This window comes from Rasamsonia byssochlamydoides (genome assembly GCF_041956645.1).
Source record: "Rasamsonia byssochlamydoides strain NRRL 3658 unplaced genomic scaffold VTN77scaffold_2, whole genome shotgun sequence".
Taxonomy (NCBI): Eukaryota; Fungi; Ascomycota; class Eurotiomycetes; order Eurotiales; family Trichocomaceae; genus Rasamsonia; species Rasamsonia byssochlamydoides.
The window spans coordinates 44,928-60,825 of record NW_027192385.1 but is presented as its reverse complement, the minus strand read 5'-3'; the positions used below and the strand labels follow the sequence as shown (position 1 = coordinate 60,825).

General features: G+C 50.2%; 5 protein-coding genes across 5 annotated transcripts; 2 read left to right on the top strand and 3 right to left on the bottom strand.

Moving 5' to 3' along the window:
- Positions 1 to 690: 690 nt before the first annotated feature.
- Positions 691 to 3,161, bottom strand: VTN77DRAFT_2585 (uncharacterized protein; the record flags this gene model as incomplete). Its single annotated transcript, XM_069418440.1, has 4 exons — positions 691 to 840; positions 890 to 2,185; positions 2,241 to 2,561; positions 2,625 to 3,161. The coding sequence occupies 4 exons, from the start codon at positions 3,159 to 3,161 to the stop codon at positions 691 to 693; spliced, it is 2,304 nt and encodes a 767-aa protein (XP_069282066.1).
- A 704-nt stretch (positions 3,162 to 3,865) lies between these two features.
- VTN77DRAFT_2584 (uncharacterized protein) lies at positions 3,866 to 5,224 on the top strand (the record flags this gene model as incomplete). Its single annotated transcript, XM_069418439.1, has 1 exon — positions 3,866 to 5,224. One exon carries the CDS (start codon positions 3,866 to 3,868, stop codon positions 5,222 to 5,224), a length of 1,359 nt encoding a protein of 452 aa, XP_069282065.1.
- A 447-nt stretch (positions 5,225 to 5,671) lies between these two features.
- On the bottom strand, positions 5,672 to 8,697 carry VTN77DRAFT_2583 (uncharacterized protein; the record flags this gene model as incomplete). The annotated part of the gene is made up of 3 exons (XM_069418438.1): positions 5,672 to 6,715; positions 6,772 to 7,702; positions 7,766 to 8,697. The coding sequence occupies 3 exons, from the start codon at positions 8,695 to 8,697 to the stop codon at positions 5,672 to 5,674; spliced, it is 2,907 nt and encodes a 968-aa protein (XP_069282064.1).
- Positions 8,698 to 9,255: 558 nt separating this feature from the next.
- On the top strand, positions 9,256 to 10,931 carry VTN77DRAFT_2582 (uncharacterized protein; the record flags this gene model as incomplete). The annotated part of the gene is made up of 2 exons (XM_069418437.1): positions 9,256 to 9,435; positions 10,590 to 10,931. 2 exons carry the CDS (start codon positions 9,256 to 9,258, stop codon positions 10,929 to 10,931), a joined length of 522 nt encoding a protein of 173 aa, XP_069282063.1.
- A 3,245-nt stretch (positions 10,932 to 14,176) lies between these two features.
- VTN77DRAFT_2581 (uncharacterized protein) lies at positions 14,177 to 15,001 on the bottom strand (the record flags this gene model as incomplete). The annotated part of the gene is made up of 1 exon (XM_069418436.1): positions 14,177 to 15,001. The coding sequence occupies one exon, from the start codon at positions 14,999 to 15,001 to the stop codon at positions 14,177 to 14,179; it is 825 nt and encodes a 274-aa protein (XP_069282062.1).
- Between the last annotated feature and the right edge of the window lie 897 nt (positions 15,002 to 15,898).

Below are 15,898 nucleotides of genomic sequence, written 5' to 3'. Positions count from 1 at the left end.
GTAATAGAAAGGAGGAACGTCCAGTTATGTTGTACGGCTCTGGCGAGAGGACAGTAAGATCTGGACAGAACAGAACAAAAGAAGATGGGATAACAATGTGTTTGATCCCATGATAAAGAGAATGGTTGTTGGTCTGGGATCCATCTATCACTCACCTGATTTTAATGAGTGTCATTCAATAGGTGTTTTTTCCCGCCTTCAATAGAGACCAGTGAATAGGGAAATAGACAAAGCACTTTCTCGCTTGATGATCAGCTGGTATATATGCACTAGAGTAGAAGCCAGCTAATGCTATCACCTTTGATCATATACTCACTGATGCACAATATCAGAGGTAGTACAATAACAAATAAACAATATTGAATCAGACAATAAATCACTGAACAGGACAAAACAGAAGTCTAGAGCTTCACCAGGCAGAAATCAGCAGGTTAACTAGACTCGCAACCTTTCTTTCTATACTTACCGAGTCACCACAGATACGAGATTGAGTTCGATTCCATAATCTTGATTAACTGATTAACAATTAACTGACCATCAAGAGTCGAGTTTCTATCTTTTCTCTATATCCAAGCACATACATACATACCCAAATGCAAGCAAATGCCAATAAATCTAGTATACATAACATACATTATCTTCGGCCGTAAATATCTCCTCCTCCTCCTCCTCCTCCTCCTCCTATTATTGCTACCCCGCAATCAAATGCGACCGCATAGGACAACTGACGCCTTCGGAATCGCTGGCTTCGACCATGTGCTGCCTCCCGCCAAACGTGTACCATATCCGCAGCTTCTTCGGGAGCAGCGGAGCGGGGTCGTAGAAGCCCAGGATTTGGAACTAGAAGCAGTCAGTCGTTTCTCACCTGTCATCGTGTGAGTCAACATACCTTGACGGTCTCGCGGGGAATGATAAGCTGGCTGTGGTCGACCAGCGCCGCGACAGGAATGGTCACGTCGATGACGTGTCTCTCCGCCCTTTCGCCAGTCACTTTCCGATCGGAAGGCGGGTAGTATCCATATTCAGCCCGGTCAATAACTAACCCGCCCTGCGCTCTCTCCCTCTCCTGTCGCCGATGGACTTGTTCGGCCATAAGTTCGATCGCTTGCTGGCTCTCCGCTTTCCGCTTGGCGGTCAACTTCTTCAGCTCTTTCCGCCGTTGCAAGATGGCTTGGCGACGTTTCCGTCGTTCTCGCGGGCGGATGTATCCGAATTCAATCCCGCAATATGTCGCCCACGGAATGAGGACCGCAAGAGTGGCAATTTCCGCTTCAACCAGGTCCAGCGGGCAAATGACAACAGGCAAATGGATCGCCTGGCCGAGCCGATGCCAGGAGATATTGATGCTAAGTCCGCGGCGCCCTGAAACGCCAATCCCTACACCAACGCGAGTGAAGTCGCCAACTTGTCTCGTTCCGGCAATGTTCCACCCAAGCGATCCGTCCAGTCCTGCGGTGGCCTGAATCTCAAGTCGAACAGCTCGGTGGTCTGCGGTCGTAGTTATAGGATGATAGCCTTCCAAGCTCCACTCCGAACGAGCAGGCTCATCGACCCGTCCTGAAAACAGGTTCCTTGAATAGTTGAGAGTCAGACTTCCCCCCTGAGGGGACGCGCTCACTCGCCAATGCCAAGATTCCGCAGGATGTCCTTGTTTTAAGCTCTCCTCAACATCAGGCTCGTCATCCTCGTCCACCTCCGGCCTCTTCGTTTGCTTCGGGAGAGAGAGGTAGCCGACATCAAAATGGCTCGTCTGGATAGGGACTGATAACGCCGACTCGGGATCCACACCAATCTGAACGAGGGGCAACAGCATCTGGTGAAGGAGCATTGGCCAAGCCAGGGTTCCACTGGACCAGTTGCAGTATACATGCTTTCCTAGTCCGAGTTGTCGCGACATGTATATCCCGATCATAGGCGGTTCCGATACTGGGGACCTCGCGAAAGTACTTCGGACGGAGAAGGTAATCGGTTTTGTCCCTGGAAATGGCGCCACGGCCTTGGTGATGGACGTTTCCACGCTTGGGAACGGCAGCAGCAGTCCAGTGCATCCCACCGTCGCGCCGTCAAGCCAGGAGGGAGTTAATTTCTGAAGGAGACCTTTTCTCAACCCTACATTCATAATAGTATGGTTGATGCTCGCACCCAGCTGCATTTTTTGCGCTACCATAATCAGCGGCAACGCAACCTGTAGACCGATCAACAACTGTCTCAGCAAATGACAGTCTGCACGAAACACATACCTCTTTAGGCTCTTCCGTTCCGTCCTCGTATACAAACTTGACTCGCTGCTTGGGCGTCTGGAGCTTGCCGTTAATACTGGCGTTCAAGACGACTTCCGTCCCCCCGACAGAGGGCGGTTGGTCCTTCGTCTCGTTGCCGGAGTCCTCCTTTTCCTCCGTATCCCTTGTCCAAAGATTCCTGAACTCCGGCAGGGGCGCCTTGAAGGAATAACCGATCGAGAACTTGTACGGGCGTATCGTAGGGAAGTGAAGATAGACGTAGTCGCCGTCGTTGGCAGCGGAGACCATAGACGAAGCATCAAGTCCGACGGTAATCGAGCCCTTTGAATAAGGTCAGCATCTGATATTAAACAAAAATTATCTGCTATCCATGGATATACATACCCTAGCCTGAACCAACTGATCCAGAACCTGCCTCTCTCTCATCTTCATCGTCTCCACAAACCACCGACGAAACTCCTCCGCACTCATCGCCTTGACGCCCACCTGATTCCTCTCCGCCTCACCACCCAGACCCATCGCGCCGCCCGCGCTCCATTCCCTCTTGACGCCCTCGGCCCCTTGGAGGTCGTACACCGTGCGCTTGTTCGGGTCGATCAGCGTCTCGTAGGCCTCCTTGATCCGCTCGAAATGCGCCTCGGCGGCCTCGCGCAGATGCGCCGGCTGCTTGTCCGGGTGGAAGCTCAGGGTCAGGGTCCGGTAGGCGGATCGGATTTGGGCGTCGGTGGGTTGTGGCGATCGCGACAGGCCCAGGAGGCTGTAGTAGTCCACGTCGTCGGGGTACTCCAGCAATCTGTCGAGATCTGCTGCGTCCGCAGACGCAGACGCAGCCGCAGCCGCAGCCTCGTAATCATCCTCCTCTTCTGCGGATCGTTCAGGATGATGTAGTGAGCCGTTGGCAAGGCGGTCTCCCGACGCCATCCCGATTTATCTGATCAGTCCAGTATACTCACACTCGCACCGATGACGCTCGCTCTATAGACCCGTTAGTCGGCACATAGCTCTCATCGCGTCAATGGCGAATTGCCGACGGCCTGGAAGCCGGTGTTAGGTATTCTTGTTCCCGTTGAATGGAAAAGGCTTCCGTGTTGTTGCAAGATGACAGAAATCGGAAAAAATGCTCGGCGCCGCGGAGCTCGACGGAGGGGAACGTTATTGCGGGGGGACGATCATGACGTGACCCTAACAATTTATCCGCCTCAATAAGATGTAGTTCAATCTCAACTAGAACAAGTAATTCCACAATGGAGGACAGTGTTCCACCGTTGTGTCACGTCTTCAGCCGTATTTGTGTTTTGTGATGTGAATTTCATAAAGCTGCTCCATGAGACTTGCAACATACACAGAGCTATCTGGCTATCTGGGGCTGTCTTCATGACGTGCAGAAGCCCCCTGCAAGACGCTAATTGCTGCCCATAATAGGTACAGCACATGCATATCATCAGCCTCGTCGCACTTGAACGTTATTATTCTCCAGCTTGCTGTATCCATTTTTTGTGCCATAAAACGCGGCCGCAGAGTCTGCAGGAAGGTGGTCATATTCAATGATCGATCATCTGTATTAATTCTCGCACCTCTTCAACAAGGGTATCCATCCTAGTTATTTATTCCTGCAAGGACCTGTCATGACGAGGCAGGGAAACGCAAGAGCTGCCGGAGACATTCCTCCCGTCTACCGAATCAACCTGTCTCTTCCGCCATACGAACGCTATGTAGAGCTGTCTCGACTATACCGAGATGAGCTGCGCGCTCTCGCCGATCTGTTTGACGAGCTCGTGGAGGCCTTTCTCCCAAATGTGTCCGTCAAACTGATCCGCGGACTCGCTCGCGTCTCCTTGCGACGCCTTTTCACCACGGAGGAAACGGAGGAGATCCGGGGGATCAGCCAGGCTGTCGGCGTCGACATGTACCTGCTAGTCGCGTTTAACGTCCTTCTCGACGTGCTCATGGGTTGCACCAGTGGCGGAGTCAGAGTGAGGACTGACGAACAGAACCCTCCTCAGACGAAGATGCTCCATTTCCGCACTCTGGACTGGGGCATGGATGTCCTGAGAAAGCTCATCGTCCAGCTGGAGTATGTATCGACTGCAGATACGGACGAAATTCTGGCCACCAGCATCACGTACGTCGGGTTCGTGGGCGTCTTGACAGCCGTGCGAAAGGGGCTCAGCGTGTCGCTGAACTTCCGCCCCATCCATGACACGAGCAGAAAATGGGCCAACTGTCGATTCTCTTTCAGCCACTTGCTGGTTCTTCTGGGCACTCGTCGCTCCATCTCTTCGCTCCTCCGCCTGTGTGTCTTACCTGAAGCAGCCACTCGACCTGCTTCCTCCTGGACGTTGCCATGGTGGCGTCGGAAGAGCAATAATAATAACTCCACCATCAGCGCCTCGACAGCGCCATCATTATCCCTGATTCAGGATAGGATACCCTCCGAGCCAACCACCGCCGCATATTTGATATTCAGCGACGGCGCATCCACCGTGACGATGGAGAAAGACCACCGAACGGCCGTCGTGCGATCATCGTCGTCATTCATCGTCATAACCAACAACGACCAGGAGCCCGATGCGCCGTCTACGAGGCAGATTGCGAAAGATAAAGAAGAAAGCCACGCGGGACTGGGCCTGGTCTCGGGAGAATTGGAGAGCATGGCGGATATCATTGCGGAAAGTGACGACCGACGTGCCTGTCTCCAGGCGCAGTGGGATAGGAAAGTGCGTCGAGCAGAAAGGGAAAGAGCTAGGAAACGAACCCCCTCTCGTGGGCAACCACACAAACAGCAACAGAGTCCAACGGGGGAAGAACTTAACAGTCAGCCAGACAATGACACTGCCGCGACACCGCAGGAGGTGATCAAGTGGCTGAGTACGTACCCCGTCACCAACGAGACGACTCATTTTGCAGCCATCATGGATCCAACGGAAGGCAAGGTTGTCTGGGTGAGGAGGTACATGAATCCAACCCCTTTTGCGGCTATTTAATACCTAGGATACTTTTCCTCTGCCAACCTCCTGACGAGGGATTTTTTTTAACTTGGAGTAAGTGATCTAAGTTTGACGTGCGTCTCGGGATTATGTAGATAACGAGAAACGAGTTAAATATTTGAAACCCATCACCCCGTTCTGTTTTCAGACAGATTGTGAGGGAGAAGAGAAATAATATATAACAGGATACCTATATGATAGTCTCGTAACAGACTTAATAACACATAGCGAGTATTTCCAAGATGTTCGTCCAACAGTATTGGACAGATATATCGTCGTTCTTCCCATGCGTCTATAAGGAAACGCCTTCTCACTCCTCCCCGCCCCACTATTCCATCGAACAGCTAGCTGACTTCAAGAATAAAATGCTCATAGAAAGAAGTAATCGGAAAAATATACATGCCGAACGAGAAGAGAAGGGAAATAATTTTTTAACTGGTCGCGTCACCCACGCGTCTCCTTTATCAACAAAATGTTATCGCTGTGGATTAACGCCTCCTCCATACCCAACGCCTTAAAATGCCTCTGTAGTGGAAGGTCGTAGATCAGGTCTCCTGCACTGGCTACCGTCCGGTTGTGCTCCAGGCTACCTGAATAGACGGCAGCGTCCATGGACGGGCCGTCGAGCGCGAACCCCAGCTTCCGATTCTTCACCGTCGGTGATATGCCCTGGACAGATGTCGCCAGGGAGTTGGCCCGGATATTGAGCAGTCGGCTCTGCGGCCGAGCAATATCCCAGAACCGGCAGATATCGTCAATGATATCGAGCCCGCCATTTAGCAGGGAGATGCACTCCGACAGGTCAGCCATGAAGCCAAAAGCGCTGAGCACGTCCGCGGCTGACAAGATCGCGTAGCTGATGTAAGGTGTGGACAACATCGTTCTTGGTGCAAAGGACTCGACAGAAGGACGGGACGGCCGGGACTCGTGGTTGAAATGACCCAGGGCGAGCGACATACGCAAAATTTCCGTCGCGTGATACCTCGTCCGTCGGATATTGCTGTCCACCATTGGTTCAGGAAGATTCTCGTGGCGGACGTGCCGGTTCAGTCTCAACAGCGTTGCGTGATACAGCATATGGATGGAAACAAAGTGATCGGCCCTTCCAGAACGCATGCTGTTCTCCATATTCGTCGTGTTGTATGTGCAATGGCGAGGAAGCGAATTCATCCAGTGTTCCGCTTGCTTCATCACTGATGCGTAATATCCCTCAAACCATACCCTGTAAGTCTCGCGTGGCATATGTGCTGAACGGCCTATGTGAGAGGAGACTTCGCCCCAAAGAGATATAATTTCAATCAGAACTGCCATCAAACCAAAACCTGACCGATCAGATTGGAATGATCCAGAGTCATTCATCTTATTTTGAAAGTATGGTACGGTCACGTATTGTTGCGCCTCATAAATGTCTTCATGGCATGGGAGTCGGAGGAAGATATCATCGGACGGTAGATTGAGGGGGGAAAGAGAATAGAATGCAGAAAAGCGCTGCCTTGCAGTTAGCTCCAGCCTCAACGGGACTCGCGCAGGAAGAGAGAACTCACATCCAGGATGAAGACAGCCCAGAAGGTGCGTCGATGGCACTCAATCAGGGCTTGGGGATGCAATCCATATTCGCAAACTTGATGTGCGCCAATAATCGGTCCATCAGGCTCCACGTTGTAGCGCAGTCCGCAGACCGTCCTGGCAGCAGCGCCGATGAAATCCCAGGCGTTCGTCAACGCCCCTATAGCGGAGTACCACAAGCTCAGGATGATTCGACTCTGAGCTAGTTGCAAAGTCAAACGATGTTGACTCTTGTCCACCGCATATTTCGCCGTCGTAAAAAATCGCTTTCCTGCAGCAATCCTTTCTGGACGATCTGAAAAGATCGACCCCAGCGCCAGCACAGAGTAGAGGAGCATCTTATCGTCAAGAGACTTGGTTCGACAGGATTTCATCCAAAGAAGGAATGGTTTCCTCGGGAGCAATTGAAAGATACCATCGTTGACGCATGCAAAATACCTGTCCACGTAATGAACCGTTGCCTCTGGATCGACTTCGATAGGATCTGAAGCCCACTCGCGAAAGATAGCGTCGTTAGACTCCTGCTCGGTGACCTCCAACAGGATATCAGCACGGTCAGAAGAAGAATTGCGAATTTTCATGAAATCCGCTTCCGACTTAGACGAGCCCGCGCTACCAACGGAGCCTCTCCTTCTCCTTTTGGGGGGCTTCCCCAAGTCCAATATGCTCCCGTGGGCCACGTCGGGTGCCGTAGTGGGGGTAAATTGACGCTCAGATACCGGCGATTGGGAGGTAGGACCGGGGAGAGAAGAGGCGCTGCCCGAAGCTCGTGGCAGGGTATACATCATGTTCGAGCCATGAGGACTGTTCGGTGTGGTCGAATGAGATGGCAGCGTTTGGCTGAATTTCGGACGCGTCGGTTGAGGCTCGTAGGAAGCAGACCTGCTGGCGGAGTGATTGCCACGCGGCCTGGGTTGTTGTTAGCGAAATCTCTTCCCCTGTAGTCAGGGGACATCATCTAAGTACACTCACGCACTCTCAAACCGACACTCTCTCCCAGACTTTTGGCACTGGTCGCATTTCGGAAGGTTTGGCTGACACTTGATCTTCTTCTCTCTGCAGGTAACACAGGCCTGGGCCAACCGTTTCCGCGGCTTTCCAGCCTTTGTAACCCCCCAATTTGCGTTGACGGGCTCCCCGTCTATGGTTTTCGGGCAATAAGATCCGTCTGCATAGATGTAACAGAGCCCTTCCCCCTCGATATATCGCTCGTCCACGACGTGAGGAAGAATGGCGGGTCGTTGTGAGCCTGCACGCAGACTGCCATCTTTGGTACCCTTTGTGTGCGCCGGGGGAGACTCTCTGGGAGACTTTTCCGGACTTCGTCGTAAAACGTCGCAACTCGGAAGGTGACCACGTGCGGCGGGCGCATCGAGATCTTTGGGAGAGCGAGTATCATGCCAAGGCACAGGCGCCGAATCGATCCCGAATTGAGAGATTGAGGGCAATTTTCCTGCTTGCTGTGAATGGAATTGCCCATAGGGGCCGTTTGAGTGATGGATCATGGAGGGTTCCGCGTGATGGTGGGGAGATGATTGGGCCAGACTGTCATGCAGATCGCTCGAAGTCGTGCTGAGTGGCGTGCTTCCACGGTATTGTGAGTATGGCGAGGGCGGAAGATTGGCGGGGGGCGCCGGTGACAGCAACTGAGTCACTGATGGAAGCTTCTCTGTGCTGTTCCGGTCTCTCGAATAACCCCCCATCGCAGGATGAATTCCTTCTGGCAGACGATTTTGCTGACGATGGTCGTCTACCCCAAAGGGTAACGCGGTTAACGAGCGGGGTGGTGGGAGCTGATACGGATAGTTAAGCTGAGCCCGCCAGACTGTGCGGTCCTCGCCAGACGACGGACCATTGCGAAAAGGTAGTTGGTGGCCGGACGGTTCAACGTGCAAGTTCGCCATGGCCGACAACCTTCTGTTGGACGAGTATGTCGTGGAGCTGTCACGAAGGGCAATGCGAAGGCCCTCGGGAGGGCTGCAGGGATACGCGCTTTCCTTTCCAGGAGACGAACAGTGACGGCAAATGACCTCGAAGACACTGCATGAGAGGTCAAAGGGAGCAGGAGGTAGTATATGCTGTTGTTGTTGTTTTCTTTACTTTCTCCTTTCAGGTGGAGGAATTGAAGCCTGACCGCTCTTAACTGATAGTTGATCAAGTCCAGGGTCAGCAACGGTCGGCTCCCAGCATTCTTAAGCAGACGCAGTCACTACTCCACCTACTTTATTCTAGTCTTTCTAGACGCTGAGAAAGAATGGAGCGCGGTCAAGCAAAATAATCTAATCTCGAAATTCGTCGTCGATGAAATGGGAGCGGGTCGAGTCTATAATATCCGAACGACAGAATTTCCAGCTGTGCCGGTGTACGGAGTAGACGGGGTATTATAGCCAGACAAATGATCGACAAATAGAAGAAAATAAATTAAGCTGATTGAGAAAGGTAAATAGGGAGATGGACAGGGAATGCTAGAAAGCGAACGACATGGCGACTTGGCAAATTCTTTGCAATGCCAGGATCTCGCCCAGAGGCGGACGGTTGCAGACGTCGGGAGATTTTCAGTCGAACACGACACGAGACGTGTTCCAGAAATCGAGAGTCCTACGGACGTGGGGCAGACATGCCTGATCCTGGGCGATCATCAAGTACGGAGTAACGGGAAGGTAGTGAAATGACAAGCGATGCAGGAATGAGTTTCACAGGAGGGCAGATCACAGGCAGAAAGGTTTCTCAGCTCGGTCCCGAAAGGCACGAATCACTTCAGGCCGGCCTGTTGGGAGAATACGGCAAACACATGCAAGCTGGGGCCTGGCCCAGTCCATACGTCGAGTCCGAGAAGAATAATCAATAGTCCCTTTTCTCTTTGCTTCTTCCATGGCCGATTGCCTATTGTCCTAGGAAACTTTAAGAGCACCAAGTCTCCGCTATGGAAACGAACCGGAAAATTGGGGATTGTGCCGTTCAAGGCATTGGATCGTGGGGGGGCGTGGGAAACGAGATGACCGCGGCAACGTAGCGCCGACGGCAATGTGTAGCAAAGCCGTTAGTTACAGGGCCTGTCGTTAGTCGCAGCAGCACTGGGCAGGGGATTGTCTCTCACCCGGTCAGACTTGAAACGAGATCCCTTTTTTGGTTCCCCAAACCGTTGTGATCAGCAGGATGTCCCGGATCCAACCATGGCAGCTCGCTGTGGCTCAACGCGGGAGACATGCGGTCTCGGGACTATCAGCGTCTGTCTCCGGATCAATGCTCGAGGAGGGCTAAGAAAAGAAACGGTCCACTTTCACAAGCTGCCAATCGAGTTGCAACAGACAATTGGGCTGAAAGTCGACCGGCCGATACCAGAAATAAACTTTGGCACCCGACCCGCCATTCCGCGCGATCATATCTAGGTATCGATCGAGCGGCAGTCGGAAGACGGCTGCCAATTAACTCCCGACACAGGCTGAGCCGCTGGTCTTGTGAGAAGCTGCCGGGACCAGGGCTAGAAAGAAAAAGCCCCGGTCTTTCTGTTTCAGTGCGGAATACGGAGTACTCCGTGCCACTGGTGCATTTCTGGGGATCTCCGACGGGGGTCTTTGTCTAGGTTGTTTGTCACAGTTAACTGTTTCCATACAGAGTATGACTGTACCGTGGACGGACTACTCCATACGGAGTAGCCTTCACTCCGCAGTGGCTCACTGCTACCCTGTGCAGACTGCATCGCAGAATCGACACTGTAGCAGTGTAGATAATTTAGTGGAGACGCCCAGCTCCATTCAGCCTCGTCAAGTAATCATACGGAGTAAGTCACACTCAGAGCAAGTGTGATGGCGTCAAACGAGTCCCGGAAGCGAAGCCGAACGGGGGGCCAAAGCGGTTTCTGAGGCTTCTCTGGTGCTTCTCTGGCTTCTCTGGCTTCCCTGAAAGGTTAATCAAGCACGAGTGCGCGACGGAACGAGGACGGATCAGCGGGGCGCAATCGGCAGCGATGCAGAGACTAAGGAAGGACCGCTCCACGAGCAGCTGCGTTAGTGACGGCGTGACCCCGATCCTGGTTGAGCAGGAGCTGCGTCCAAGGGAAGATCGGATCTGCAGTGCATCAGGATGGATCGGGCCATGGTCTTCGTTGCGGCCTTCTGGCGGCTTCTACGCCGGCTAAACATGCGTCGAGTGAATGATGGCTGCCTTGAAAGAGAAACAAAAGTGGCCAGCGTGGGGATGGGGAGAGCAAGAGCCACCACATTCCACCACATTCCGCTTTAGGGCCTTGTTGCTGGTCTCGGCTGGAGCACACCGGGGGCAGCGCTAATTGCTAGCCAGGCTGACCAGCAAAGCACGGATCCTCAGACTTAGCCCACAAATCGAGTGCCGACAACTGAGACAAATCTGTCGTACGGGAAGCCGGCTGCGGCTGCAGGTCAGTTGTAAATCTGGTGACCACTGACAGCACGCACATGGCCATGATGGCCTTCGAGAAGCCTATGGAACGTGGTCGTGTGAGATGATGACGGATTGAATCTGGTCTAATAATATATAACTGACAGTGCCGACCTGTGGTCCTACCGTATCGGTCGGAGTTCGCACCGTCCAACTATCACGCTGGTTGTGGTTTCAGACCACACTTTGAGTGCGGAGTACGGAGTACTCCGTGTAGCAAGGAACCTGACACCAAAGTTGGGACTGAATGAGGTGCTAAACCTTCACATATTAATTGCATTCCTGTGGCGGCAGCGAATCGACTCAACTCCTGCGTCCCGCAGAGCTAGCCGGCAGGGTTACGGAGTATGACCCAACTCCCGATCGGGGGCGAAGAATGGCGTATGGAACACTCTCACATACCCATGGATGATGGCACTGCCCAGGCTGTGGGTGGGGATCACGGTAGTAGACTCTGTCTCCGTAGTGTCGTTAATAATAATCTCGTACTCCGTCCTGTTCGGTTCGAATTCGAGACACCTCGGGAGTCGGGAGTCACTTCTACTCAGTACGGAGTACAACTCCGCAACCCACTAGGCGAAATTCGGATACCGGTTCCAGCCGCCGGGGGGAGCTCCATGGGGCCAATAAATAACTCAATTGATGGTAATAACAAAAGATACCTATCTGATCTGTGACCCTAGCTGATCCTAAATCAGTCACAGACTATTACTGCGTACTCTCTGTGAGTCTATACCTAATCTCCGGATGGTTTGCTAGCCCCTATTCTATTTATTTACCTAGGAGCAACCTAATCTAGATGTTGTAGATAAATACGCTCCAGCTATATACTAGGGCTGATATAGCTACAACTTACGAGACGATGCCAGGGGTAGAAAAGGCATACTTTGTCTCGACTGACTGGGTAACACAGAGTTTACCTGATCCATGGATTGGTTCCCAGCATTACCTTATTTTATTCATACCTTAATCACACCTTGTGAATCTGTCTGTGATCCTGGCTCAGCTCCTGTCTATCCTGTACAACAGTAACAGTACAACGTGGGTAGCCTAACCTAGAAAAAGAAAAACAAAACAAAGGCTACTGTTGACTGCAACGTTCTATCAACAATGCAATTAATGCAGGTAACCTAAAAACTAAAAATAAAGAAAAGAAGAGACGAGAAAGAAAAAAAAAGCACAAGGTTACTGTTGACTACGGAGTACTAACTGACTGCAACATCCTGAAAAAAGTAGATCATAATAGTCAATACCCTAAAGAGCTAGATCTAGGCCTTAAACTTTGATTTCTAACCGTTTAACTAGTGAAACAAAATGAAACGAATCTAAATCTGAATCTAAATCTGAATCTTTTTTTTCCTCCTTTCGGTCAACCCAATTCTTAGTCAACGACTTCTGTCTACTGTTTTTGCAACGATAAAACGGTTGTATGATACCTTAGGTACCTAGCCTAGCTATAATAACTTACAGTAGTCTTATTAACCGACCTGGCCAGACTCCAGCCACTGGCGAATTTTTCTAATTATTTTTGCCACCTACCTAACCTTCCTTACGTACGTACGTAACCCAAATTATTTATTATTATACCCAAACAGGCCAAACCAAACCAAAATGGGTATACAGATCGATTTCCGTTTTTTGATGCTTACCTCTTAAACTCAAGTCCAGTCTAGTCGCCGACTCGCCTAATAATAAGAAGAATAATACATATATAAAGTCAAACAAATTGACATTCAGATTAGGCCACAAATAGCATTAAAAATTTTAAATGCAATGCCAGATTATCCCAAGAAAGAAGAAAGAAAGAAAATGTAATTAATGCACGTAGGTAGTCAAGCTGTCACAAAAAGAACCGGAACAGAATAACAATAATAATAATTAGTAAAAATAAGGTCTAATAGTGGCACCAAAAAGAACTCTCTGGAGATTTTTAATTATCACCATAGTAATAACAGAAGAAAGCAAGTCTATATCAATACCTACTTATCATTACATAATTAAAACGCTGAGCAGATTCTCTCAAGTCCGAGTTCCGAGTGGTACATACTCCGTACACGACCCTCAATCACATCACTTCACATCACATCACATTAGTGGGATCGACAGTCAAGTCTGTCGATCACCTTGTTTCAGGTTGTGTAACCCAAGGTTTCGGCTCTCAGATATATTTTTAGAAAAAAAAAAGCGCGTATCCCCCGTAGTGATCACCCATAGGTACGTACCTAGGCATGTGAAACTATCGTCCAAAAATTTGCGAGCGGCTCTCTGTCCTTCCTCGTTTGGATACTACTGCTTCAATAGGATGAGCGGGGTGAGTCAGGTGATCAGCTCACAGCTCACCCAGTGAAGGTGATTTGTTCACCCAGACTCATTTATACCTACCTCTGCCTCTTTATATATATATATTCTTGTGACTCTATAGATAAGACAAGTATTCTGATGTCTTCGTCAAATTTCAAGATAGAGTTTTAGCAGACTATAGGGTGTACTATTCTCTTTTATCATAACTGCTGATTAGATAGTCTAAATTAGTGAAAAGGGTAGATGATGGCGTCTCTCTCTTTTTTTTTTGGCTGAGTGGAAGATTCCTGACAAGATATTGCTCTCCAACACACCTTCTGTCGCCTTTTTTGACAGTAAGAGCGAAAGAAGAGGTTCTGTCTCTTGATCTCGAGGAAAAACGACTTCTTTACCGAATTCGGAAAGAGTCACAGATTGTGGATGTTTATGCTTTAGGAGAATATAATCCCACCAGATTGCCAGACTGAAGGCTCTCAAGTCCGTATTCTGGCTGCCTGTGGAGTCCGTTGTGGCCTGCTCCGTCGTTCGTCGGCGAAAGTCGTACTTTATCGTCCTCGGAACTGCCTCTGAAGTGGAATTCCCCGTACGATCTAAGAATTACAGTCGACGTGGGTATTGCTCGCTGATGTGTATGATCCCTCCACAATTCCTTCCGAACCCATGTGGCTAAGTAGTAAGGCCAATAAGTAACCAAGCGAGCAGCTCAACAGAAAGCTGGATTAAGCATTTCTTAATGTGCAGCTCAAGAAACCACAGATGTGTTGAGCAGTGAACTAGCCGGCGCGCTGTTTCCCAGTTCACCGGTGTGTCCTGATTCGAGAATAACTCCGCGATTCTCGCTCTACGCTGCGGTTTCTCGGCCGAGGGAACAATAGTCTCTTCTGTTTTTGGAACAAAGCTCGCCTCAATCAACATTAGAGTGATGGACGCAGGGAGAAGGACAAAAAACCGGAGGGCCAGCATTAGAAATGCGGAAAGAACCTCTGTGATGATAACCACTTTTCGTGCCCTGATTTCAACCGGAGCATGTTGTTCGACAAGAAAAGTCACAGAGGTTTTAACGTAGGTAGGCATGTAATCCATTAGGACCTTAGCAGTTGCATGGACCAAAGCCGGAATCGTAAGGGTTTTCCACCTTCCCCTGTCGTGACGCAATCTAAAGCATGATGAAGTGGCTGAAATTGTGGCATGGGTCCAGTGAAGGTGCAGCTCAGCAAGCAAGACGCTAGAAATGATATAGGCGACAGGTCTTAAGAAAGGATGCCGAAAGACGAGGGCTTGTAGCAAGCCCGTGACGGAAGACTGAGCGGGGTGGTACACGATCGCCGCATCGAGTCCTTTGCAGAACATACGTATACCACCCGTACGATATAGAAAGGACAGGGCATCGACAACCTTGCGAGAAACTGGACCTTGTTTGACACCGACTTCATCGACTCGCGTCGGATCCTTGGCGATTTCATGTACGTGGACACTCTCGAGCATCAACATGGAGACAACGACATGGCCGAGAGCATAACGAATCTTACGCCAGGAGTTGGCTTGAAGACAATGTAGCCAAGCCCTAGGTTCTGCTTACCAATCCACTTAAAACCTTGAAGGTGATTGGGATGAAAAGAAGAGACAGAACATCCTTCCGTTCGCTCTTCGGATAATGCATCAAATTATTCATCCCAAGGAGAAGATCACCATCTCCTGTGGGAGAGATAAAAATATTCAGGCCTTGGCGGAATATGCTAATAAGAATGTTCTGACCGAGAAACATTGTTCTTGCTGGGAGAAGAATACCAGAGATTCAGACTCGAAAGAAAATAGAACGGAGGCCTTATTCTCTGGTTGGCTGACTCTTGGCTTCTGATAGAGGATAAAATGGAAATCCAGGTCATTCCTCTAGAGGTGCTGGCATCAAAATCATATTGAGTCGAGCGAAAGGATTTCGGTTAGGGGCGAAAACCGACCAACATTACCTGACTGCTAGCCAACCCCATATTTACTGACAATAGCGCACACGGGAACATGTCCCGGGACCAAGGCCTGCAACGGTATTAATTATAGCCTTGTCAGCAACCTACTTAGGTAGTCTCTCGAACCGGACCAAAAAAAAAAACCCAAAATTACGCGCGACTGCCTAGCCGCAGGTCCTAACCCCCATATTACTAGTAGTAGCGTCATCTGTCGACGATCTGGCAACGATCTAATAATAATAATAATAATAATAATAACAGCCAAAGAGTATGACCAACAGATCTCCTCATTGTCAGAAGGCAGCGGGATGTTACTTCTTGCTGGATAGTCAATTAGCCCTAAGATTTTGAGATTGACACTTTTAAGACTCAATTGATTAATTCTGCTCAGAGGAATGCCCTGGATTTCCATTTCTATCCTCCA